Source organism: Dipodomys merriami, unplaced genomic scaffold, assembly GCF_024711535.1.
Source record: "Dipodomys merriami isolate MVZ:Mamm:240054 unplaced genomic scaffold, mDipMer1.0.p SCAF_271, whole genome shotgun sequence".
NCBI lineage: Eukaryota > Metazoa > Chordata > Mammalia > Rodentia > Heteromyidae > Dipodomys > Dipodomys merriami.
Window position 1 is genome coordinate 879,164 of NW_027204171.1, and position 27,356 is coordinate 906,519.

Below are 27,356 nucleotides of genomic sequence, written 5' to 3' on the forward strand. Positions count from 1 at the left end.
AGCCACAGCGCCACTTCTGGTTTTCTGGTGGTTCCTTGGAGATCAGAGGCTCACGGACTTTCCTGCCCGGGCTGGCTTTGAACCATGATCCTCAGATCTCAGCCTCCCGAGTAGCTAGGATGACAGGCGTGAGCCACCAGCGCCCGGCTCCCGTTGCTTTTTGTCAGTTTGGACCTGAGATGCTTAGTTACAGCTTTAATTAAAAAGTATTTACTCCCCCCAGCTCCCTCCCTACAGAGTCATTGGTTCACTCTCCCCTCCCCCCCATCGCCAGCCTGGGGGTCCCCTCCCCCACCCCTGCCTCCCATCTCTGTAAATAATCCTCTCCTCTGTGCCTATAATTAGCCCCAAGTAGAATAATTCATAACAAACTTTATTTCTCGTGGCGTCTTGCCTGCTAATGTGTCACCGAGTGCCGCGTGCCATCAGCAGGAGAGAAGCCGGTCTCAGAAAGCTCCAGAGTGCTCTCCCCATGTGACACGCAGACCCCGGCCATACCAGGAACTAAGCGGCTGCCCAACCTGGCTCGTCATACCACGGTCCTCCACCTGGGCCAGGACAGTGGACATCAGGGTACAGCCAGGTGGGTCAGATGTGAACAGACTCTTCCATGAGTAATAATAATGCTGGGCGCAGTGGCTCACGCCTGTAATCCTAACTATTCACAGGGCTGTGATCTGAGGATGGCAGTTCAAAAGCCAGCTGGGGCAGGAAAGTCAGCGGGACTTTTAATCTCTAATTAACCACCCCAAAGCGAGAAGGAGGGCTGTGGGTCAAGTGGTACAGTGCTTAGCCCTGAGTAAAGCAAACAAACTAACTAAGGGACAGCACCCAGGCCCTGAGTTCAAGCCCCAGTATGTGCCCATAACTAAACAACAACAAACAAAACAATTACTGTACTTGGCAGTTTAAGAATCAGGCTTTTGTGGAGCGCCTATCATCCCAGCTACTCAGAAGGCCGAGATCTGAGGATTGTGGTTCAAAACCAGCCTGAGCACAAAAGTCCATGAGACTCTTATCTCCAATGAACTAGAAAAAAACCAGAAATGGAGGTGTGGTTCAAGTGGTAGAACGCCAGCCTCGATTGCAAAACCCAACCAAGAGAAGCAGGAGGCCCTAAGTTCAAAACCTCAACACTGCCACAAATCAATCAACCAATCAATCAATCAATCAATCAAGACTTTAAAAAAATCAGATACAATTTGCCCTCTCTCAAAATACAGTGTGCTGACATTTCACAACGGATCCACCATCAATCAAGCTATGTTTTCACCCCCAAACTTCCCTCCACCTCTTGGCTCTCCTCTCCATGGCCCCCTGTTTATGTCCCCTCTGGCTTTGCCTCTTCCAGCATGTTCTAGAAATGGAATCACACACGGTCCATAGTCTTTGTGTGGCTGGCTACTCAGCACAATGCTTCTGAGGGGCCTCTCCGTCCTCTGAATGAATACGTTGTTAGTTTCTTTTCATCCAAGGACGCCGATCCGTGGTGGAGAGCATCCTGACGTTTATCCACTCCACGGGGATGTTGCCAGATTTGGCGATTATCAGCAAAGCTGCTGGAACCTTCTCAGAGAGGCCTTTGGTGTGGACACTGCCTTTCCTTTCTCCGGGGAGAGGGTGGCTGGGGGTTGTGGGTGGGTAAGAAATTCTGTCTTTGTGCTCTGCGTATTTAGCCTATCTCATTCAAGTCTCTCACCGACTTGGTGAGTTCAAAACCACCATCGCCCACATTCTGCAGATCCCAAGACACTCAAGGCACAGAGAGGTGAAGTGATTCGCTCCAGGTCACACAGTGACACATGGCAAGGCCGGGCAGCCCCGGTGGCTGTCACCCACAGCCGCCCAGCCCTGGGAGAGGCTCTTGGAGAGGCTTTTGGAGAGGCTTTTGGAGAGGCTCTTGGATCTAGAGGTCAAAGGTTCACGTTTGAGTCCCAGCCCAACCTCTGGCTAGCTGCACATTCTGGAACCCCCCCGTCCAGTCTACCAGGGACACCTGCAGTTGCCTCCAGTCCCTGAGGATCTCTGTGATGAGAAGGAGATGAATCAGAGCCGACATTTGCATCCTGCAACGTGAGCTCGCCATCATTACGGATTCCTGACCCCAGACCTCACGAGCATGACCAGATGGGATTTCTTAGCACATACCCAGACAGAGAGAGGGTCAGGCAGAAGCCTGGTGCCCCCCATCCACCCCCCAATTACCCATGGCTGGTAGGGGGCACCCGTGAGCAGGCCGAGATGGACGCAGGTCCAGGCTGCCTGCCCAGGTCAGGGGAGCAGATCGCCCCTTTGTCTGGTCCTGTTTGCTCTCATTCAGAACAAAGCTTCTTCTGAAAGTTATCCTGGACTACTTTGTCTGCTCCTGACCCTCTGCTCCAAAGGCTGAGGCTGTAAAACCACCAAGTTAGCTGGTGGGAATGAATAATGGCTCTGCCCCTCCCCTTACCCCTGACTTCCTCCCCTCCCACATGCCAGTCCACCCTCTCTCTCTGGGATCATCTCCCAAGCACCTCCCTCTCCCTGCTCAGGCCACAGGCTGGGCAGGAGGAAGCCAAGGGGGGAGGGAAGAGGAGGGCCCCCTCCCTCCTTCCCCCCCCCCAGGCCTGTACCTTACTTCCCAGCCTCTCTCTCCTGGACTCCCACTGGGCCTCCTCTCAGACGAGGTTATACCCTGCACCTTCCGGTCACATGGAGGCTGGCTCTGTCCAGCAGCACTGGGGGGCCAGGACTCTGCCACCAAGCTCTAGGTTTCCTGGCTTTTGGTGCATCATCTTTAGGGGGTGGGGCCCGCACCCCTCCTTTCCCACACTGATGGGACACACAGCCACACCCACAAGGTGATTCGGAGGACCAACGTCTACAAGGCGTAGCGAGCAACAAAGGGACGGGTGAGAAAAATACTGAGAGCGAAGAGATAAAGTGGCGGGGATTCTGGGTAGAGGGGAGGGGCAGGGTGTCAGGAAAGCGGGAGCATTAGAAGGGGGGGCTTTGGAGGTAGCACAGGGTGGGGGGCAGGTGGGTGGGGCGGCATGTTCGAGAGAGACATGACAGCAGAGATCAAATAGCACACTTTGTGACCGGACACCTGTTGGCTGGCTCCCCAGATTCCATCTCCCCCTTTCCCATCTTCCCCTGTTGGCCCTGAGGAGGGAATCCTCCCAGAGCTGGACTGTGATTGGCTGAAAACAAACGGTATCTTCCGCCCTGCCTTCGCTGATGGGCTGAAACCAACTATATCTTCCAGCCTGCCTTCGCTGATTGGCTGAAACTATCTTCTGCCCTGCCTTCGCCGATTGGCTGAAACTATCTTCGCTGGTTGGTTGGGAAGGGGCGTGTCAGCCAATCATCCAGGTCTTGGGAGTGGGTTGAGGATAGAGCTGGGCTCCCACGGAGAGGGTATGGGGATGCAGAGCCCCCCATTTTCTCTGCCAGAGAAAAGGCAGAGAAACCAACATTGTGTTTGAGTTGGTGGTCCAGGCTTCCTTCAAAGTCAGCCATACCTTTGGGCTTTTCGGGTGTGAGTGTCAATAACACCTGCGTACACAGTTCAAATCTGTCTGAGCTGTGTTTCTGCCATCTTGCAACCCTAAAGGATTCTTAACTGAGAATCTAGTTTGTCTGGACTGTAGGAAGGAGGAGAAGAGAGATAAGAAAAGAAGACTGGCAAGACCGGAACTTGAATGACAGACTAGGGAGCTGCTACTTAGTCCCCTGGGTGCTGGGGAACCATGGAAGGCTTTATTAGCTGGGGAATGGCTTTCCTAGTGTCTTAAAATAACACCGGAATCGGACCTCACCAATTCCTCCTTCCCACCTCTCCGGCTTACTCCCTGCAGAGCAAATCGCAGAATCAGGTTTGCGAGAAAGCAGACTCTGTTCACACATCACGTCCCCGGGTGTGTGTGTGGGGGGCACTGTAGCACTCTTTTTTTTTTTTTTTCATTACTGCAACAAAATACCAGAGGCGGGCTAACTTTATAAAAGAGAAGGGGTTTATTTAGCTCAGTTCTGGCGGCTGAAAACCTGCATCGCTTCTGTCTCTGCTGGGCAGATAGTTTCACTATAGTAGGAAAAAGCACAGGGAGGTAAAAGATGATATCGCCAGACACCTGCTCACGCACAGGGCAGGGCCAGGCTTGCTTTGTGTGTGTGTGTGTGTGTGTGTGTGTGTGTGTGTGTGTGTGTGTGTGTGTGTGTGTGTGTGACAGTGCTGGGACTTGAACTCAGGGCCTGGGCTCTGTCCTTGATCTTCTTTTGCTCAAGGTTAGCACTCTACCACTCAGTCACAGCACCACTTCTGGCTTTTTCTGCGTAGTGTATTGGAGATGAGGACTTTTATGGACTTTCCTGCCTGGGCTGGCTTTGAACCATGACCAGGGACCTCTAGGGGTGATGTTGGGGTCCTCACACCGAGGGGAGCTAGAAGAAGCCCAGCTCCAAGCCCAGCCAGCCTGACATGGGGGGGGAGGAGGGGGATGACACTGTCCATGGTGCTGAACACAAAGCAGGCGCCCGGATCGCTGTCCTTGGTGCTAGAGCATTGTTTAGCTTGCCCCTCCACAACCCCGGGCACCCTACACATCCCCGCCCTCCCCCCTGCTAATCCTGTCCCCCAAGACCTTCTGCAAGAGACAGATAACCTGGCGCACGCCCAAGCAGGCTTGTTTCCTGATGGCGAACCCCGACTCTAGGGCAGAAAGCAGTCCATCCTGGGGTGCCCAAACTTTCCCGGAGGGCCCTCACATTAGCCCCCCCTTCCTCCCCCTACCCCCCTACAATCCAGCCAGTCCCTCTCTGGGACTTTGGGAGAAGCAGCCAGGCAGAGCTGGGCTCCGGGCAGGCAGCCCTGTGCCAGGATGATTCATCGGAAGGCCTGGAGGGAGACGAGGGTTGGGGGGCTTTACCAGGAGAGGTGTTATGCTAGAAGGTGGCGGGCAGGGAGGGGCAAGGGGACACACAGGGGGCAGAGATCCACGCAGTGAGAACGATCAGAGCAGGTCCAGGAGATGCCCTGGATTGGGGTGCATCGGGGACGGGGTGAGGGGCTGGGGAGGGGGTAAAGGCAGTTCTGAGCTGAGGTGGGCTGGGAGAAGGGAGTCATCTCATTGGATAAGCTACACTCACCGCCATCTTGGCTGGCACTGAGCCGGACACGGGACGGTTGGGGGTGTCCCCTCGTCCCGGCACTGGGTACGCTGGCGTGGGGGAGTTTCCCCTCCGACGTCATCCTCACCAGACAGAGACTTCTTCACCTTCTAATTTTGCCCGGGGAACCATTCCAGCACCACCATCCATGAACTTATCTCAACCTTCTGGAAGCAATTTATATTTCCAGCCCGTATCACCTCTGGGGGAAAATGATTTTCAAAGTTTATTCCCTGCTGAGGACAGCAGGATTTCCTGTTATGGGTTTGAAAACTCGTCTCTCCTGGGCTTTGCCGGGGGGCTGGGGGTGAGCGGGGCTCCTGCCAGGCTGGCAGGGGGCCGGGGAGCCTGCCTTTAGCCCCCCCCCTTTCCCTACGGCCTTATAGATTTTCTTTTTAACCACATTCCCTCTGGGCCTGTTTGTGATGGTCCCCGGTGGGCCAGTGTGGTTATGACAGAGCCTTTTCATTACAACTCAATCGGGAACACCTTGGCTCCATTTCACAGATGCACAAACTGAGGGACACACACGCAGCACACGAATCTGTGGCAGAACACAAGCTCCCTCCCCCGCCCACCCCCCCTACCCCACCCCAGATGTGAGCTACTCAGGAGGCTGAGAGCTGAGGATCGTGGTTCAAAGCCAGCCTGGGCAGGAATGTCTGTGAGACTCTGATCTCCAATGAACCACCAGAAAACCAGAAGTGGCACTGTGGCTCAAGTGGTAGAGCGCTCACCTGGAGCTGAAGAGCTGAGGGACAGAGTCCAGGCCCAGAGTTCAAGCCCCACAACCAACCAAAAACAAAATGGAATAAAAAAGCTTCAAGCCCTGTCCCCCTCAGCCCTTCCCATCAAGTCATTATCTTAAGCTCCTGGTCACGCCCTGCCCAGCGTTGATGGAGACTCCCCAGAGAATGTTCTGCACCCATGGGCATCCTGTCCCTACCCAGGAGAGTTCTGATTCAGCTTCGGACTCCAGGATTGACTGCACCGTGCACACGCTCTTCCAGCCCTTTTACTTAGATGGTTAAAAGAAGAAAAAGCTGTGGATGCTAGTGGCTCACACCTGTAATCCTAGGTTCAAAGCCAGCCTGGTCCAAAGAGTCCATGAGACTTTTATCTCCGACTCACTACCACAAAGCCAGAAATGGAGCTGTGGCTTAAGTGGTAGAGCACCAGCCTGGAGAATAAAAGCTCAGAGATCGTGCTGAGGGCTCGAGTTCAAGCCCCAGGACCAGTGCGTGTGCGTGTGTACCACACACACACACACACACACACACACACACACACACACACACACACACACACATCAAAAAGCAAAAGAGCCTCAATTCCTGCCTGAGCGCCTACCTTCTCTTCTCTCTCCAGAACACTGTTCATCCATTCACACCTTTTGTGCCCTCTCTGTCAGCTCCTTATCGACAGGAAAGCAAATTGCTTCAACTTCTAGAAGACTCCGCATCTAAGATGCTAACACAGGGGACCCGCTCTCCAGAATACTCACGTGTACACACACACGCGCGCACACGTATCCACACAGATGAACGCACACATCCACCTGCGCGCATTGCACACACTCCTGTGCACGCCCCTACCCACGCACGAATGCACACTTGCGCTCAAACACAGCCACACACGTGCACACATGACAACTACCCACACATGTGCACACATGTACAAGACACATCTGCACACGGCCCCGCTCTCAGCCCTGTAGTGGGGAGGGCCTCGGGCCTGGGAAGAGCCTGGACAGACACACGCATGTGCAGAGGCCAGGGGGCAGGGCTTGGGATCTCCTGAGCTAGACCCTGAGGTCAGCGCGTCCCGGGTGAAGATCCCATGGTGGGGGACGCGGGGGGGGGGCTGGCTTACGGCCCAGCATCCCCCACCTTCCAGGACCCCCCTTCTTGGAAGAGAGGCAGCCTGGCACGAGGTCTGAGCTCCCCTCGGGCCTGGTCTGGAGGGGTGGACAGCAAGGTCACCTTCCCCCGTGGACACGTGTCCCTTTCGGTTACAGCAGCACCAGGGTTTTAGATGAGCAAGCCAGCCCTTGACCTGAGGGACCCCCCCAGATCTGTGCACCTGACACCCCAACAAGCCACACTGAGACCCCCACCTCGGTGCCTGGGATTTCAGACACCCCAGCCCTGCCCAGCCCAGCCCAGCCCAGCCCAGCCCAGCCCAGCCCAGCCCTGCCCAGCCCAGCCCAGCCAGGGGACAGGAAAGCAAGTTCCCACCTCCCACAAGGCCATCTCCCGTCACTGGGGGGGGGGTTCCCAATCTCTCTTGCTCTTTTCTTTTTTATTCTTTTCTTCCTCTCCTGGCATTTTTCTTTCCCTGAGGGTCCCCGGAGGAGGGGAAGACTCTCTAGAAAGATCTGGAAATGGATGGCCCTTCCCTGGCCCTGGGGAATCTATTAGAAGGCCCAAGCGCCGACGGACTGTAATCCCAAGAAGTGGAGGAGATGCATCAGGCAGACGGGGCCGCTAATGCCAACCATATGTCTTTGTGGGGCTGTGGGTGTGTGTGTGGGGGGGGGACCAAGAGCCACTTCTCACACGCAGACAGGACAGGGACAGAGAAGAGGAGAGGAAGAGGGGAGGAGAGGAGGAGAGGAGAGAGGAGGGGCGGCTCCTTTGTTCTCCGCTGCACTCCTGACAGCGTGTAATTATTTCATTTCTTCGTTTGTTCGCCGGTGCGTTCGTCTGCCCTGGCCCCCGGCCCTGGGAAACCACAGCTCCACGTGGGGCACGTGGGGGGACTCTGCCAGGCTTCCGGCAGCCCCCATCTCCCCCCCATGCGTGCCCAGCACCGACACGGGGCTCAGCAAACACTGGCTGCAGACATGAACGGAGGCACGAAAGAAGGAGCGAGTGAGAAGAGGCATTCATGAGTGGAACCCACGGACGGCCAGCACCTGGGCCTGTCTGGGAAGGAAGCAGGCTCTGAGGACACCCCAAGGGGGGGTGTGGGAACCCCATATTGTCAAAGGCGTCAATATGCTCTGGCTTGGGATCCCGTCCATTCCCACTGAGACTGGCGTAGATTCTTCTTTAGCCAACCACGGGTGACACACAGGGGGGCTGGCTGTGTGGGTGTTGGGGTGTGGCTCTCCAGCTGGAAGGCTGGGGCTGAAAAGAGGCGCGGGTCTCAGGGAGATACCAGCCCGATCAAAACCTCTGTCCAGGGAAGTTGATTCGATTCCCGCCCCCCCACAATGCCCCCATTCCCCGCCTCACCCTTGGTAACCAACCTACTCGCTCCCATCTTCCACCATGACCACGCTGCCTTTCTGATCTCAGCCGCTAGGGACGCAGCAAGAGGTGAACCCTACCTATCTTCACAGCCCGAGCCTCTAGGCCCACCCATGTAGATGCGCCCGTGGCTCACGCCTGTTGTCCTAGCTACTCGGGAGGCTGAGATCGGAGGATCGCGGTTCAAAGCCAGCCCAGGCAGGAAAGTCTGTGAGACTCTGATCTCCAATGAGCTACCAGGAAGTTGGAAGTGGCGCTGTGGCTCAAAGGGGTAGAGTTAAGTGATAAAGCTCAGGGACAGTGCCCAGGCCCTGAGTTCAAGCCCCACAACCATCACCACCACCACCACTACCAACAACTATGATTAGCTAAGTCTGGAGCCAAGAGAATACGCCTGTAATCCCAGCTACCCAGGAGGCTGAGGTGTGAAGATCACTGACCACAGTGCCTGGGCAGCAAAGAGAAACCTCATCTCCAAATAATCCCCAAAGCCAAACCCCCCAAACACAAAGGAGTCACGCATGAACTCTGACATTACACTGACTCAGTCATCACCCCTGCTTTTCGATGTCAGGCTACTGGAGTAAGTGGGCAGGGGTGGAGGATACGGGGGTGAGGCTGCAGGACTTGTCGGGAAGCAGGATCCAAGATGGCTCCCAGAACCCCAGGTATGGCTGGAGGCCACAGGTCAGCCGGCCTGCGTAGTGCAACCAGCCCTGACCCAACACCAGCACCTCTTCACCAGCTGCCGGTGGCTCCCACCTGTCACCCTAGCTACTCAGGAGGCTGAGATCTGAGGATCACGGTTCAAAGCCAGCCCGGGCCAGGAAAGTCCAGGTGACTCTGATCTTCAATGACTCACCAGAAAACCGGAAGTGGCGCTGTGGCTCAAGGGGTAGAGCGCTCGCCTTGAGCTGAAGAGCTGAGGGACAGCGCCCAGGCCCAGAGTTCAAGCCTGGCAACTGAAGGGGTGAAGGAACAGGGGAGTGGAGAGGGGAGGGAGGAAGAGGTGGAGCCAAGGATCCAGGATCATCTGATCCCATGCATTCCTGGGAGAAGAGGCGTGGTGGATGGAAGGGGCGTCTAGCCCCTGGCATTGGTGATCTGGTCCCCGGGGGGGAGGGACGAGAAGAGTGGGGGTCCAGGGGCTTCAAACGGGCTGCCTGGAGTTACCAGCTGCAGGCCCATAAATCGCACCCTAGCTCAGGCTGGCAGTCCATTAACATGAAAGATTTTATCGCTCTTTACAACCTTCCTGTCTTGTACGGCGACAGCAGGTAATTAAAACAATAATTGTTTTCTGATGTTGCTTCTGCCGAACGATAAAAGCTCCCAGTTATTTTCCTTTTTGCTGGGGGAGCTGGGAGAGGGGTCGGATGGGTGCGGGGGTGGGGGTGGGGATCCTGGGGGAGGGGGGTGGGGATCCTGGGGGAGGGGAGAGTGAGGGGGACACTGAAACTTTGGGAGGTCGTCACAGAGAGACCCGCAGGAAGGAGCCTGACCTGCTCAGCAAAATGGGGGGGCTCCTGTCACACCCCGTGGGAGCCCCGCACACTCAAGGGACACCGCGCGTGCGTGCACGTGGCCCTGCACTGTGAGCTGCTCTGAAGCAGAGACAGCCAGGCTGCTTGGAGCCCCAGTGCGGGGGCCCCCAGCTACCAGGTTTCCATGGCTGGGGGGCAGCAGAGACCTGGGGGGGCCCCTAGGGGGCTCTCCCTGCACCCAGAGGGGAAGATGACCAAGTGGGGCTGCTGGGGAAGGAAGGAGGGGCCAAGGCCCATCCACACCAAGGAAGTGGTAATGAACTTGAACTTCCCAAGGGCAGCAAAGGCTGCGCAGAGGTGGCTGGACTGGGAAGGGCTGAGATCGATCCCTCACTCCAAGATCATAGCAGCCTTGTAGGTGAGAGGTCTTCTGTGGCCCCTAAACAATTATTTACTCTCATCAATCTCTGATCCATCCATCCATCCATCCATCCATCCATCCATCCATCCACCATCTATCCATCCATCTATCCATTCATCTATCATCCATCCATCCATCCATCTATCCATCCATCCATCTACAATCCACACACCCACCCATCCATCTATCTATCCACCATCCATCCACTGCCTATCTACCCATCCATCTATCTATCCACCATCTGTCCATCCTCCATTATACATCTATCCATCCATCCACTCATCCACCATTCACCTAGCAATCCATTACTCATCCATTGTCCATCCATCTCTCCACCTATCTACTTATCTACCCATTCAACCACCCATCCATGTGTTATCTGTCCATTGACCATCCATCCATCCACTATCCATCCATTCATTCATCCACTGTTCACCTACCCATCCACCACACCTCCACTATCCGTCCATCTCCTCACCCATCCAACCACCCATCCATCTATCCACCCATCTGTCCCCCCACTGACCATCCATCCATCCATCCACCCACTATCCATCCATCCACTTTATCCATCCATCCATCTATGTACTATCTATCCATCCATCCATCCATCTACTTATCTACACATCCATCCACCTATCTGTCCCCAATTGATCATCCATCCACTCATCCATCCATTCACCCATTCATCCATCCATACACCATCCACACACACCCATTCAGGCATGAGCGGTAAGCATGACCAGGCTACACTGGCACAAAATCAGTAAATATAAGTCACTGAAGGTCAATTTCAATGCTAACAAATGCCACAAATAAGCAAACACAGAGTGATGTGCCACTCTTTGGGGCTGAAGTCTACAGCAAATCTATCTGAGGATGAAGAGGTCACATCGAGTGAAGCACGAGGTGGGGGAAGGTTGAACTTTGGGGCCCCAGCACTCTTAGGGACCCCAAGACTCCAACAGCCCCAGCCCCACCCCCGGGCCCTGCCACATGACCCATTCTTGTCACCAGCAGCCCCGTGGCCTGGAAGCTCAGGGCGGCAGGGGTGCATGTGGGTTGATGACCACTGCCAGCCCAGGCACCCACAAATGACATCATCTTTGGGGGCTCCCTCACTCCCATCCCCAGAGCTCCCCAGACCCGCAGCAAATCACCCCGATGCTTTAGAACAAATACTTCTTAATCACTAAAAATTGAAATGATTTCATGTGAAAATGTTAATGTATTCAGAACCACAGCCACACACTGCGTCTGACAAATTAGCACCCGGCCCGCTGCATTGTTTGTGCCTACATTTATCCCGGTGACGAGACGCGTGCACGGAACTCGGCAGAGGGGCGGAGAGGGCAGCGCTGGCTGGGGAGGAGCTGGAGGACAGCGGAGGGAGGGAAGGAACAAGCGAAGCATGTTCCAGAAGCAGAGAGAGCAGACACCCCTGAAAACCAGCCATGACCCCACTGCTGTCTCCCCATCTACCCCACCCTCTCCCCCCGTCCTGGGACACCCAGCCTGGACCAGGACACCTACGCCAGGCAGAAAACCACAAGATCGAGATGGCGATTTTGCAAGAATCCCTTACTTCTAAGACAAGCACCAAAGCCAGGCACTGGTGGCTCACGCCTGGCATCCTAGCTACTCAGGAGCAGACATCTGAGGATCACAGCTCGAAGCCAGCCTGGGCAGGAAAGTCTGTGAGACTCTTGTTTCCAATGAACCACCAAAAAGCCAGCAGAGGAGCTGTGGCTCAAGTGGCAGAGCGCTAGCTTGAATGAAAAAGCTAAGGGACAGCACCCAGGCCCTGAGTTCCAAGCCCAGAACTGGTGTGCACCTGTGCACACACACACACACACACACATACACACACCAGACAAGCATACGAAGAAAGGTGAACCTTCACACATGGTCAAGGACGGAAAATGGCAAAAAAAAAAAAAAAAAAAAAGCTGCTGAGAAAACCAGGCTGCTGATTCCCCAAAAGCGCTCAATGCGAGAATTACCCACAATTCCATTCTAAGGAGGTAATGCCCCCGAAGAATGGAAAACAGGTGTTCCAACAAATACTTGTGCACCGATGTTCACAGCAGCATTCCTGACAACAGTCAAGAGGAGAGAAAAACTCACACGTCCATCATGGTGAACAGATAGTCAATACAGGTTATAGCCACCTATTGAGTAACTAAGACAGTGGAATATTGGTTAGCCATAACAAAGGAATGGAGCACCAATTTATTTCAACACACTACATGAAAGAGCCAGTCACAGAGGCCGCAAATGGTACAAGTCCATTTGTAGGTATTTCTATAGAGACAGAAAGCAAGATGGCGCATCGCTGGGGCTGGAAAGGGGAGGAATGGGGAAATTACAGACTAGAGGTCTCCTTGGGGGTAATGGCAAGGTTTGACGTTGACAGAAGAGATTGCTTTACACTGTGGATGCCTCAGATTTCAATCAACCGTGCACTTTCAAGTGGCTCATTTCAAGTGACATCCATTTCATCTAGATTAAAAAACCTAGTTAAGCCAAGCGCCGGTGGCTCACGCTTGTCATCCGAGCTACTCAGGAGGCTGAGATCTGAGGATTGGGGTTCAAAGCCAGCTCCAGGCAAGACAATCTGAGATTCTTCTCTCCAAGCCCCAGTCATACATGGGAGGCAATCCATGTATATATATATATGCAGAAGTGTGTGGAAGTCCAGGGCCATCAGGTATTCATAAGCTGCTGGCAGGAGTGCCCTGGTCTCCCAGCATGCTTTGCTTCACCCCGTGTGAGCCCTGGGATCCGCTCTGTCGGCCTACGCCCGCCCTTCTTCCCGCTTTATAAACCACGCAGGTATACATGCCTGGTCCCAGGCTTATACACACTGTCCCTCAGCTCTTCAGCTCAAGGCCAGCGCTCTACCACGTGAACCACGGCACCATTTCCAGTTTTCTGGTGGTTCATGGGAGATGAGTCTCACAGGGACTTTCCTGCCCGGGCTGGCTTTGAACCACGATCCTCAGATCTCAGCCTCCTGAGTAGCTAGGATGACAGGCGTGAGCCACCAGTGCCCAGCTCTGGGTACCTTTTACCACCCCTTACCTCTGTCTCCTTCCTGTCTCCCTCCTCTCACCCCTTTCCTGATTACCCCAGGTCATCTGCTCCCCCCCCCCCCGCCCATCCCCAGCTCACCTACAATTGCACAGAATCCTTGCCTAACCTTCCCTTGATCAAAGAGCATCCCACACCTCTCTGCTTGTTTCTGTGGGGATCTGACCAGAGAGGAGGGGCTGCATATAGATTCCCACATAATAGCTGCTCAATGAACACGTGGGCAATGGCTGGGCTGGGCCCCTCTTCCCCTGGCCCTGTCCTTCAGTCTGTCCTCAGAAGCTCCCTGGGTCCCGGATCTTTTTGTCCTTTCTACTTCCATAGAGCTTAGGGGCGGGCACTTGGCTGTGCGGTGGTGGTCAGGGAAGGTCAGGCCCTGCCCGCCGCTGCAGACAGCCCCTTTGTGAAGAAGTGCACAAGCCCAGCCATTATGCCCGTCCTTCCCTCGCTCTATTCTCTCAAGTTTCCCCCCAAGCCCTCGATGCCCCCCACGCTTTGCTAGCTCTCGTGTCCTTTCATTCTCTGCCAGCTCCAAATGGCCTCTCTGTCCACGCACATCTTGCAAACAGTCCCTCGGCTCCCTGATGGATTTCTCTGAGCAGAGTCCCACCCCCTGAAGCGCTCCTGGGCCAATGGCTTCCTCCTTTCCCCTCTCCCCTCCTCCTCCCCCCAGGGTACAGGCTCTGGGCCTCAGCCACCTGAGCCTCCATCAACAGCCTCCCCTCCTCAAACCTCTCATCACCCTCATTCCCATTCTTCACGCTGGCGCCTGGTCCTGCTCCAGTCTTTCTCATAATCACCCCCAGAACTCTTCTGCCCAGCAGCTGTCCCCCAGCATCGAGGTCAGCTCTGGATAGGCCTCCCATCTCTACGCGGGCCAGCCTCCGCTTTCCAATTCTCTTCTGGCGATTTCCACCCAACGCTCCCCTGTCGCCTCCAACTGAACACTGGCGGGAAGGAAAAGGAGGTGCGGGAAGACGCCCGCGCATGACCTCGAACCCCACACTCAGCAAGCAGAGAGTGGATGCAGGCTCAGGAGGCACTGGGCAGAAAGGCCGGCTGGTGGGTGGGGAGCAAAGATCGGAGATGGCGGAGTCATGGGACGGGGAAGCCTAGTGACAGCTCAGGACAAGGTGCTCACGATGCTCAGCTCAGCTGATATTTCCAGAGAAGTCTGGTTTGTTTCTTTTTGGTCGGTGGTGGGACTTGAACTCGGTGCCCGGGCGCTGTCCCTCAGCTCTTCAGCTCAAGGCGAGCGCTCTACCGCTTGAGCCACAGCACCACTTCCAGTTTTCTGGTGGCTCATGGGAGATAAAGAATCTCACGGACTTTGCTGCCTGGGCTTGGCTTTGAACCGCGATCCTCAGCTCTCAGCCTCCTGAGTAGCAAAGATGACAGCTTCGGTGTCTAGTGTTCTTTTACATTTTTTTAATCCTCTTACTCACATTGGGGATTTGAACTCATGGCCTTGGGCTTCCAAGGCAAGCGCTCTACGACTCAAGCTACAATCCCAGCCTTGGGTTCTCTGTGGTTGTTGGAATATCTGCTGCTCAGCAGCTGGATGTCTCGCGCTCAGCCAGGGGGACACCTGCGGGTGGGGGCTTTAGGCTGCAATGTCCTACACCCTGGCATCTTCTCTTCCTGGGCATAAGCCACCTAAAGCAGGGAGCTTTTGGTTCAGGCCTTGGGAGCGGCCATGGCAGCTCACAGATCTGAGAGAAAAGGCTCGGGGCCTGGTGGCCATCTACCTGCTTCCTTCCCATTCCCTCCCTCAATCCCCCCCAGCCAGGCCAGAACTGACCCTGACTCAGCTTTCTCCAGCCAACCCTACAGACAGAGAGGACAACTCCATTCCCGGGCTGGATCCTGATTGGCTCAGCCTTCGGTCATGTGAACCAATCACTGCATCCACCATCTCCCCGGTGATTTGTTTCCTTTGCCCAGCCTGCTCCAGGGCTTGGCCTCCCAGGGAAGGCTGGGTCTAAGTGAAGGTCCATCAAGACCACACCATATGGGGGGGTGGGGCCTGTCCCCTCCTGAAGACCCATCCCCAAAGGATAAGGAAAGTTCTAGAAGCCCACAAGTAGGGTGAGGCGTGGAGTGACTCTGAGTTCCAAAGCCCCACCTGTGGCTCTCTCTGGGGACCCTGTCTCCGGTCCATGGTTCTCAGCCAACTTTCCAGGATGTCTCCAGAACGGGGAGCTTTCTGTGCCCTGCGGGGGGCCCGCCTCCTCTGTCCTAAGGATTTCCTCTCCTAGGACTTGGCTTGAGGTGCTAGGACCTTGCAGGGGGCCCTGGCACTAGGCAGCTTCCACCCTTGATCACTTCCATTTCTGTTTCCCGTACCCCAAGTGCTTGTCTCATGGGGGATCGGGGCCTGGGACGGAGCCCCCCTCTGGCTCTGACCGTTTCTCCCTGCGATCAGGCGCCCCCCATTTATTCTCTGTGCCTGGCATGGCTTCCCCGGGGCTCAGCGCTCTGAATCATGGGTGTCTCCGTCCCTCCTGAGCCCCCCTCCACCTGCAGCGAGGGTAGCCCCACATCGATCTCTGGCTCTAGCCCCCCCCCACTGGCCGGCTGGCTGGACAAAGGGAGACCCCCCACACACACACACCTGTCATTTCTTGCCTGGCTGGCCATGGCAGCCTCACGGCTGGTCTCCCTGCCTCCAGCCTCTCTGCTCCCACCCATCCACCACCACACACGGCCAGATTAATCTTCCTTAAACACCATTCGCTGCCTGTCGCTCGCTCGAAGGCCCCCCGCGGGCACCGTCTGCTCCAGCAGGCCTGGGTGTACACGGGCTGTCACCAGGGATGGCCTGTCCCCTCCCTCCCCTCCATCATTCTCCAGCTACCCTAGTCCACGCTCCAGCTGGAGCCCCTTTCTCTCTCTTGGGGCTCCCCAGAACTAAGGGTGGAGAATGCGTGGATGGTCAGGGGTCAGCCATGAAGCCATGGCCTGGGGGATGTCTTGATCTCGCCTGGCATGTCCAAACTCTTCTTTTTTTGGGGGTGTGGGGATTGAACTCTGGGCCTGGGCGCTGTCCCTCAGCTCTTCAGCTCAAGGCGAGCGCTCTACCACTTGAGCCCCAGCGCCACTTCCGGTTTTCTGAGTGGTTTATTGGAGATCAGAGTCTCACGGACTTTCCTGCCCAGGCTGGTTTTGAACCGGGATCATCAGATCTCAGCCTCCTGAGTAGCTAGGATGACAGGCGTGAGCCGCCGGCGCTCATCTGAGCTCTTGAACAGGACGGCGACCTGGCCATCTCTCTACTCTACTTGTCCTTGGCACCCCCTATTTCCCCTCCCAACCTCCCCCAGCTTCCAGGCCAAGTCCCTCTGGGTGGCCAGTCCTTCACCATATCCACCCTCTCGTTGGGCCCCCCCATGAATCTACAGTCACCCTAGAATGAACACCTTCCTGATATACCAGGCTGAGAGATGCAGTCCAGCCCTCAACCCCGGCGCCTTTATGGACAAAGGCTTCACCCCAGCCCGGCCCTGCCAGCTCAGGAGGGCGTTAAAAGGCAGGGCCAAAATTAGCCCAGGCTACAGCTCCTCCTCACGGGAGTGGGCTGGCAACAAGGCATGAGGTCCCCAAAGGGCCCCATGGGGTCCACGTGGACCCGGGACGTGAGATCCTTTCGTTAGCCACATTTTTCCAGGTGAGGAAACTGAGGCACACGGGGGTTCAACAGCCTGGGTCCCAAGCTCCCCTGCTTCTGAGCCCCAGCCCTCCAGCGTGGCTCTGTCTGTCCCCCGCTGGCCACCAGAGAGCCTGTGTTGGGAGGGAGACACCCCAACTTCAGGCCTACTCCCTGCCTGAGCTCCTGTCAGAGGGCTGCGCGGGGGATTGGGAGGGGGTTGGCAAAGCAGCCTTGGACCAGAAGAACCCCGTTATACCAGAGCCAGCCGGGCTCAGGAAAGCCAAGTGTTTGAAGTTTCTAGAAATCTGCAAGCCAGGCACTTGAAATAAACTGTGGAGGAAGAATTGGCCATCAGCCCCCAGGCCCGCCCGGAGCCAGCTGCTAAACACAGACCAGAACGTGCCAGGGAGGGGGTGCCTAACCCCCCCCCCCCACGCCATTCTGGCTCTCATGTACCAAGATGGGCCTGCTGATGGAGCCTGGCGTCTGGAGAGCAAGCACCGGCCTGTGAACCAGGAGCGGACTGGGATCCCGGCTCCTTGCGCCACCCTGGGCTCCCTGAGGACACTGAACCGGGGGATGGCAAGACCAGATCGCGGTTCGAAGCCAGCCCCAGCGGGAACGTTTATGAGACTCTTATCGCCCACGAAGCAGCCAGAAGTAAGAGGAGTGGCTCAAGAGGTAGAGCACCAGCCTTGAGTGAAGAATCTAAGGGACAGCACCCAGGCCCCGAGTTCAAGCCCCACGACAGACATCACAGGTGGGAAGCAGGCAGATCTGAGATTTTAGTGTATGTCTAAATCTGGGTACAAGTGACCAAAGGAAGAAGGGCCAACAGCAGACATTCTGGGATCCCCATAGTCCAGGCACAGCAGACATTCTGGGATCCCCATAGTCCAGGCACAACAGATGAGTTCCTCTTTATTATAGAGTTACTTGTCCCGGGCGATCAGAGCATGTGTGGATTTCAGCCAACTACTTCACAACGTATCTCAGGGTCAGCGGATGGAGCCCTGCAAACCAGTTACCAGTCAGATGATCCCCTTCTGTGGCCTACCACTGGGAGGTAAGGGGGGAAACGTAGCAAAGGTTGGTCCAGATGTGGGCTTGACCTTTCGGCAGGGCCCATCCTTTTCCTTTCAAGGAATGTCAGGCCACCCTGGCCAATAGGATAATGGGAGAAGCCCAACCTAATCTGCATAACTGTAACTGCTAGCCATGTGATTGGCACATCCACTGGGCATAGCGCTTGAGCTGGACCAATAGGGGAAGATGGTGGGAGGAGGGGGCGGGTATTATTTGGGGGCATTTGTTGACAGGTGGAGGGAAGAGAGAAATGCCTTGCTCCTGAACTGGGCCCTGTGAAGATGCGCTGAGCCCGGGCAGCCTCTTTGGGGCTGTGAGGCAGAGGGCTGTTGGAGAGTCCCCAAATAACAGAGGGGATGGACGGATGGATCTTGGTCAAACTCTTGTCTCTGGGTTCGATCTTGACTGAACTGAGGCTATCCCTGACTTTTCAAGTTATAGGAACCACTAAATCCCCTCCCTGTACTTTTTTTTTTCTTTTCTTGCTTAAACCAACACGGTTGGGGTTTGTCCAATATTTGCAATAGACATGCTTCTGTTCCCTGCTGGGGGTTCAGTCAGTTGAGATGAGCTCCTGGGATCAAAGAAGCTGTAATTGCTGAGCTGACACCCAGAAACAGGGGACCAGGATGATGGGAGCAGCCCAGAAGGAGGCTCAGAACTAAAGAAGACCAGCGGGGAAGATGGAGGTGCGGCCAGGCAAACAGAAAAGCAGAGGCCGGGCACTGGTGGCTTACGCCTGTCATCCTAGCTGCTCAGGAGGCTACGGTCGGAGGATCACAGTTGAAGGCCAGCGTGAGCAGCAACGTTGGAAGTGAAGGTGTGACTTAGTGGTAGAGCCCAGGGTCTTTGGCAGGAAAAAGTAAGCAAGAGCAAGAGGCGCTGCCCCAGGACTGGCACAAAGAAAACTGCGCCCCCCCCCCAAATAAAAAGACCTGCTGTGGAGAAGCCATTCTCCTAAGACAGTGGTTTTGGAAGTCCCTGTGGCGTAAAGCTGCTGGACCAGGTGGTGCATCGGATCCGAGCCTCCTTCATCATTACCCAGGGTGCACCAGGCACGTCCTGGGCTTTGTACACTTCCTTGACTTTTTCACTCAAGGCTGGTGTTCTACCATTTGGGCCACACCTCCACCTCCAGCTTTTGGCTGGTTACGCGGAGGTTGAGTCTCATAGACCTTCCTGCCCGGGGCAGGCTTGGAACCACCATCCTCAGCTCTCGGCCTCCTGAGTAGTTGGGGCGCTGGGCCTTGGGAAGAGGGAAGGTGGGCTTGGAGCATTTGGGGGAGCTTATTGGGGTGCTCTGGGGTGGTCCCTTCCCTGGTAAGGGTCATTCTGGGGATGGGGAGGGGAGGGAAAGAGAGGGGGAGGGCAGGGCAGGAGAGGAGTAGGGGAGGAGAGGGGAGGGGAAGGGAAGGGAGAGGAGAGCAGGGGAGGAAGGGAGAGGGGAAGGGAGGGGAGGAGAATGCAGGGCAAGGGAAGGGAAGGGAGAGGAAAGGAGGGGAGGGAAGGGAAGGGGAGGGGAGGGGAGGGAGGTGTCCAGTGTTTTGGCCCGCAACTCAGCCTCACAGGGGACCTGAACACCCCTCCCGGAACAAAGAGCGGCTGAGCTCCGGGGTTCCCCGCAGGGTCCCCCCCCCCGCCCCCACAGCCTGCCCAGGCCCTGCACCTGTCACAATTAGGGGTGGGAGTCTGGGGGGTGGGGGGACTGCCAGGAGATGGGGACCCCAGAAAGCCCCACAGTCCCCTCAGCAGCGTGGGACCCCAGCCCCAAGAAGGAAGGTAGGGTAGGTCTGATTGGGGGAGTCCCCGGATGCAGGGTGAGCCCTCCCACCACCGCAGTGGGCTTGCTGGAGTGTGTGGGGGGGAACCTCGCCCCCCCAGGGCCCAGTCATCTTGGAACGGGGGAGGGGGTCCTGTCCATCCACAGACTCCCTCTCACCCCCCCCCAAATCTCAGCCACGCATTTGCCGGGAGCTCAAGGTGACCCTGAGCCTTCCCGAAGGACACCACAGCCACACAGAGACGGTGGGGGAGGGCCGGGTTTGGGGGGACCCACCTGTCTGGAGATGCCTACACCCCCCTCCACACACACACAGAGGAAGGAAGGGGCCTCCAGAGTCCCGCTCCCATCAAAGCGAGCCGTAGAACTTCCTCCTGTGTGAGCCACTGTGAGGATCAGCGGCCTCCCCAGATCTGAGTCTCCCCACTTTCAAACAAGACTGTGTGTGGGGGGGGAACATGGGGACGGGGAGGGAGGAGGAGCTACACCCGGCGCCGGGCCCTACCCCCCTGGGCACGCAGAGGGACAGGGATAAGTCCGGCCTATCCCTCACCCCCCAAATGTGAGCCTCCCCCTTAGGCCTCTCCCAGCCGGGCCTCCGGGCGGCTGCCTCCTCTCCCTCAGCCAGCTGGGAAGGCCCCAGGACCCAGCGCTCCGGGGAGGCAGGGGGGGCTGGCTGGGACTCCATGCCTGGCTACCCAGGGGGAGGCTGGCAGGTGCGGAGCAGGTGTGCCCAGTTCCTGCGGGGAAACCTGCTACGGAAGCGGCCTCCCTGGGCACCCTTCCCAGCCCCGCCACCCCCCCCCCCCCAGATAGAGTCATCAAATCGAATCCTGGCGTAGACAAGTGGCCCAGAGAAGTTAAGAGGTTTGCCCAGCAACACAAAGCCATCAGGCAGGACTAGGAATTCAGTTTCACCTACTCGACTGTGTGTCAGGGTCCGTCGCGGTTATCATAGTGCTCCTGAACAGGCTGAACCCCAACTGTGATGTTCAGAACCCTTAAAAAAAACAACTGCCCTGTAGCCCGGCACCTGGGGCTCACGCCTGTCGTCCTAGATACTCAGGAGGCTGAGATCTGAGGATTGCGCTGGTTCAAAGCCAGCCTGGGCAGGAAAGACCCTGAGACTCTCCTCTCCAATGAACCACCAGCAAACTGGAAATGGTGCTGTGGCTCAAGTGGTAGAGCGCTCGCCTTGAGCTGAAGAGCTGAGGGACAGCGCCCAGGCCCAGAGTTCAAGCCCCATAATCAACACACACACACACACACACACACACACACAGCCTTGGAACCCTCCAGAATTGGCCCAAATCCCTGGTTGGTGTATGTACAGATGGGGTGGGCTTTAGAACACCCCCCCAGGACACCCCTAGCTTCCTCCCAAGGCTCTGCTTTTCTTCTCCATCTCTGGTTTGTCTCCTGATACAGAGTTAAGTCCCCAGCCCTGTCATAACACCCCCTCCAATACCACAGATGGGAACCATAGGTGCCGGCCTGATATTGGGGGTCCCCCAATATCTGCCTGTCTTCTCACGACTCTAACCCCAGAAAGCAGACAGAGATGAGGGAGCGGCAGGGAAGGGTTAGAATAGCAGCGAGTCTGTTAGCCTCCAAACCCCTTCCAGGTTTCTGTTTGTACATTCACTTTGCATGCTAGTACTGGGACTTGAACTCAGGGCCCCTAGCTCTCACTTAGACTTTTCTGCTCCAGGAATGACACCCCGCTATTTGAACCACGCCTCCACTTGCAGCTTTTTGGTGGTTAATTTGGAGATGGTCTCTTGGACTTGCCAGCCAGGGCTGGCTTTGAACCATGATCGGATCTCACGCACCTGAGTCGCTAGGATGACAGGTGTGAACACCCCAGTTCCTAGCTTGTTTCTTTCTTTTCTGTTGGTCATGGGGCTTGAACCCTGGGCCTGGGCGCTGTCCCTCAGCTCTTCAGCTCAAGGCGAGTGCTCTACCACTTGAGCCACAGCGCCACTTCCGGTTTTCTGGTGGTTTTACTGGAGATCAGAGTCTCATGGACTTTCCTTGCCTGGGCTGGCTTTGAACCACGATCCTCAGATCTCAGCCTCCTGGGTAGCTAGGATGGCGGGCGTGAGCCACCGGCGCCTGACTTCTTGTTTCTGTTTTGAGGCGGAGTTTCACTATAAAGCTCAGGCTGGCCTGAAAGGTGCCACGCAGCCTAGGGTGGCTTGAACTTAAATCCTCACCCCCCTCCAGAGCCTCTTAAGGGCTGGTATTACTTCACCTGGTCGCTCCCACCCCCTGGTGGTAGAGGGGGCTGGAGGAAGACCAGAGAATGGATTGGGGAGGTGGGAGAGGGGGCGAGGGTGTCTGGGGGGGGGCCCTGGGGGTTAGCCACAGGAGCAGGAACCCCACATAAGTGACTTTCGGAGCAGCCTAAATCCTGGTGTCAGTTCTGCGTGGCACTATTTACACAGGGAAACACCTACCCTGGAGACCTCGGTTCCTGCATGGAGATGGGGTACTCCACAGGACCCCGGCACAGACTTGTGTGGGTGACTCACAAACACTCCTGTGAGCTGTTTCCCGGCCTGTGTGTGTAGGGGGAGACGAGGCGGGAAGGGTACACTCTCAGCTCTGCATGGGAGCAAGCACCAAACAAGCCGGGCGCTGGTGGCTCACGCCTGTCATCCTAGCTACTCAGGAGGCTGAGATCTAGAAGGATCCAGGTTCTGAGCCAGAGCCGGGAGGCTCATATCTCCAAGGAACTGTGAAAAACCCAGAAGTGGCGCTGTGGTTCAGTGGTAGAGCGCTCGCCTTGTGCACTAAAGATCAGGGACCGCGCCCAGGCCCTGAGTTCAAGCCCCACAACGGACCCCAAACAAGAGAAACAAAATTCAGCACTTGGCTGGCTGTGATTTCTTTCCAGCATGTGGGGGGCAGAGGGCATACCCCTTTGTGGCAAGCCTGTGATGGGGTGGGGCTGATGGGAGGCCCAGAGGCTTCTAGCATCACCCCAGTGCTGGGACACCACAGCCTGGGTCATCATCCTGCTCACAGGACACCGGGGGTGGGGGCTGGCTGAGTGGAGGAGGGCAGGGGGGAGCTGGCTTGGGCTGGGCAGGCTGGGGCCCTGGCAGGCTCTGTCGGCACAGCACGGGCGCAGAACCTGGAGAAGATCGAGCCCCCTCGGGCCAAGCCTGCCAGCAGGGTGCCCACCCTCCCTGCTGGGCCAGTAAGCCCGAGACCAAGTAAGGAAGGATTCCTGGAGCCCCCCCCCAGGATTTCCCTAAGCCCCCTCACCCCCAGGATTTCCCTAAGCCCCCCTCGCCCCCAGGATTTCCCTAAGCACCCCTCAAGATTTCCCTAAGCACCTCCCCCAGGATTTCCCTAAGCACCTCCCCCAGGATTTCCCTAAGCACCCCCTCAAGATTTCCCTAAGCACCTCCCCCAGGATTTCCCTAAGCACCCCCCCAGGATTTCCCTAAGCCCACCTAACCCCCAGATTTCCCTAAACCTACCACCCCCAGATTTTCCTAAGCCTCCCTCACCCCCAGGTTTCCCTACCCCCCCACCCCCAGATTTCCCTAAACCCACCCCACCCCCAGGATTTCCCTAAGCCCCCCTTCACCCCCCAGCTCAATCTGGGCTTTCATGAGCGTCACTGGGCTTAGTCGCAAGCTTCTAGTATCAATGTGGGGCGGGGGTGGAGGGGGGGGCATAGATCTGAGAAGGGGTCCAGGAGGGGGACAAGTGGGGGTGGCCACCACCGTGGGCCAAAGGAGACAGGGACCCAGGGGGTGGGGCTGGAGGGGAAGACAAAGAAGGCGAGGGACACAGCAATGTCACAAGTTGGTCGGAGCTGGATGCCTGGGTGACAGATTAGATGTGAAGTGTGAAGGAGATGGGGCTCTGGAGGGCTGGGGGGAGGGCGGGTGGACAAGGAGGCCCCTGGGAGGAGTGGGGGCCGAGGCCTGGTCCTGGTGTGCAGGGGAGGGAGGGAGGGGGGAAGCTTCATCTGAAGAGATCTACCCCCCACACACACACACACTACCCACACACCCCGGCCCAAGCTCTGGGTGAGCTGGGCTCAGGGCTCCATCTTGGGATGGGAGGAAGGGTATGGGGGTGCTCCTCTGCTCCTGGGGGTACCAGGCCTCCCCAAAGCCCAGCCTACGTCAGGTCTAGGATCAGAGTTAGACTAAGGGTCCTGAGAGAATGGGAGCCAGGGCGGAGGAGAAGCAAGGGTGGGGGGAGGGAGAATGTGGGTGCTTTGTTCCCCCCTCCCCTCAGGCCTCACCATCTGCCCCTGGTGGGGGGGAGGGGTGTGACAGGATTGGGAGTCTGGCAAGAACATTCCAGAAAGCTCACACCTGTCCCCCTAGCTCCCCGGGAGGCTGAGATCTGAGGATCACAGTTCAAAGCCAGCCCAGGGGGGGAAGGAAAGTCCCATGACCACCAAAAACAAACAAAAGCTAGAAGTGGCGCTGTGGCTCAAGTGGTAGAACACCAGCCTTGAGTAGAATCAAGCTCTGGAGCAGAGCCCAGGCCCTAAGTTCAAGGCCCTAGGAGAGAGGAAAAAAAGAAGGAAGGAAAAAGACATCCAGGCGTGGAGAGGTGCGGGAACCAGCTGGCTGATGGGGCCGGGGGGGGGCTTGAGGGGGGTGTACAGGGGAGAATCTGGGGGACAGGTGGGCGTGTGCATGCGTGAGCAGCCCCCTCCTCCCCCGGCGGCCTGCCCAGGTGCGTCGGTGCTGGAGCGGCTTTGTGTGTGAGATGTCGGAACGTTGGGCTGCAGTGCGGACCCCCGGCGCCCCCTGCCGCCCGCGTGGCCGGCCAGACGCATTCCCCGTGGCAGCTGTGGCCAGGGGCTGATGGGTGGGCAATTGACAGCGCCGGGGTCACCGCAGGGCCAGCCTGCCAGGGATGAGCACAGATGCCTGGCGTCTGTCGGGGCCCAGCCAAGAGGAGGGCTGCCCACCCCTCTCCACCCACACAGACCTCGGAGGGGATCCCAGAAACAGGCTGGGCCCCCCAAACAGCCCACCTGCCATCTCAGATCGGGGCCCCCCTCCCCCAACAGGTAGGTGAGTTGGGACCCGAGAATGCAAATCCTCTTACTCCACAGCCTCCTGAAGCAGACAAAAAAAACCACCCACCCAGGCCCCCCAAGGCTGGTGTGGGCCCCCCTCCCCGACTTCGCAGCACCTGCGTGGACATGCTCACCTGCGTGCCAGCCCACAACCACCCCAGACACAGCCACACACACACACACACCAAGGTTGCACGCACCACGCCAGCCTCCTCCCCCCCCATCACCCAAGCACACATGTCAGCCTACGGCGTTCACACGTGCTCACGTGGCGGGACGCGGCTCAGACCACAGCCTTGCACACGGCCAACTCAGTAAACACTTCCTGGGCTCCTCAGAGCCTGGAACACCTCCCCCTGCCTGGTACAGAAGGACAGACAGCTCCAGGTCGCCACCATCTGTGGTGCAACCCACAGCCCCGAGTGTTCATCTGGGGAGCTTGCACACACACACACACACACACACACCCCTAACACGCACATGTGTGTGATAGGCGCGCACACACAGCCCAGCTTGGCCTCCTTGTTGGTCAGGGTTGGAAGGGAAGGACGGAAGGAATCAGGGTCTTTTACAGTCATGAAGCAGGTGGACAGAGATGGGGTACAGAGGACTTGGGGCAGGGTGGGGAGGGCAGGGAGGCTGTGGTGGGTTCAGGGTTCGCTGTGCAAACCCCCCCCCTCCCCAGGAAGGAGCCATCGGCCTCGATCCTCGGGCTGCGGTCCCACTCACTGGTCTCCAAACCCCAAATCCTTTCACCTCTGCCACGACCTATGGCCCAGGTTCTGGAGGGGGGCATCCATAATCACCAAGGTGAACCCCAAGGACCCCCTCCTCCTGCAATGATCATACAGATGACACGTGCACACACACACACACACACACACACACCTTGTTAAATGCAAACACACACAGGGCAGGGGTCAGAGGACAGGAAAGAACAGACAAAGGATGCGGTGGGAACTTCCTCTGCTCCCCCAGCCCCCCCTCATCCAAGGAAAGGAGGCAGACTAGGGGAGGGGGACCCCCCAGTTGAGGGTTGAGCCCGTTCCCGGGTGTCCAACGGGACCCACGGCCAGAGTGGAGTTGAGGGGAGAAGGGGGCGCGGGTGGACCGACAAGCACCCAACTCCAGCTGGAAATGGGGGCGACCAGGAGCCCCCCCCAGCCAGCTCCAGCCACGGGATGGAGTGGAGTGGGGTGGAGTGTGGTGGGGGGAGGCCGGCGCTGCCTTGATTGTACAGGTTGGGGGGGGCTGCTGCGGTGAGTGTGTGCGTGTGCAAGCGTGTGTGTGTGCGTGGCGGGGGACAGGGGAGGACAGCGCGTTCTGGACGTGGGCAGAGGCCAGGTGCCAAGCTGTGGGATTGTTGTGAGTGTTTGGGGCAGGGGAGGGGGTGGAGGAGGAGAGGAAGAGGGGGACCCCCTCACCACCCCGACATTGGCACGTCCTCAAGACCCCTCTTGGTCTTCTTCTTCTTCCAGACCATCATCCTCTCCAGAGGGGTGCAAGCCTCGCCCCCCTCCCCCTCCCCCTGCAGTCGGGGCTCCCCAGGCCGGGCCAACTTCCCCCCACCCGCACCCCCCGAGCGCGCGGGGCGTCTGCGCTCCGGGCCGCGGGTGCGCTTGGCACCGGGTTCCCGGGGAGAGCGCGCGCGGGGCGCAGGGGGGGGGCGTCCCGCCTCGCAAAGTTTAGCCTCGGGGAGGGGAAGGGGGAGGGAGACGCGGGAAACGGGGACCCCCCCTCCGATCCCCACATCACCCCCGCGCGCAAGCCCCCCCCACACCCCCGGAACGCGTGTGTGCGCGCGCGGGGGGGGGGGGGAACGCGGCGTTGACTCACCCGAGCCGCCGAGCCAGGAGGCGAGGGCCAAGCCGAGGAGCGCGGGGCCCAGGCCGGGCCGGACGGCCATGGCCGCGGGCGGGCGGCCGGGCGCCGGGCGGGCGCGGGCGGGACGGAGGCCGGTCAGCGCCGCGATGCCCGGCGGCCCCGGCTCGGGGCGGCCCCGGGGTCCATGGCCAGCGGCCGGGGCTGCGGGGCGCACGCGGCGCGTGCCGCCGCCGGGAGCGCAGCAATGCAGCCGGGGCGGAGCGCCAGCGCCAGCCGCGCACCGAGCCCAGCCCGCCGCCGCCGCCGCCGCCGCGCGGAGCCCGCAGCCCGGGAGCGGGCCGCCGGGCGCCGCAAAACCCGGACTGGAGCGCGCGGAGCGGGGCGGCGCCGGGGCGGGGCGGCGGCGGCGGGAGGGAGGGAGCGGGGGCCGGGCCCGGCGGGCGCTGCGCACGCGAGGGTGGGGAGGGAGGGGGGGCACCCGCAAGGCCGGGGATCCCTCCGGGCGACGCCTGGGGCTCCCCCCCCCCAACCCGGGAAGGGGCGGGGGAGCCGGGG

General features: G+C 58.1%; 1 protein-coding gene across 2 annotated transcripts in view; it reads right to left on the reverse strand.

Annotated features, from left to right (window-relative positions):
* Unc5a (unc-5 netrin receptor A) overlaps positions 1-26,888 on the reverse strand; it is a 54,738-nt gene extending 27,850 nt beyond the window's left edge. For both annotated transcript variants that reach the window (XM_070036510.1, XM_070036509.1), the window contains exon 1: positions 26,814-26,888. In XM_070036510.1, the coding sequence (XP_069892611.1) occupies positions 26,814-26,883 (70 nt within the window). In that variant the 5' untranslated portion in view covers positions 26,884-26,888. The remainder of the gene's footprint in view (positions 1-26,813) is intronic.
* Between the last annotated feature and the right edge of the window lie 468 nt (positions 26,889-27,356).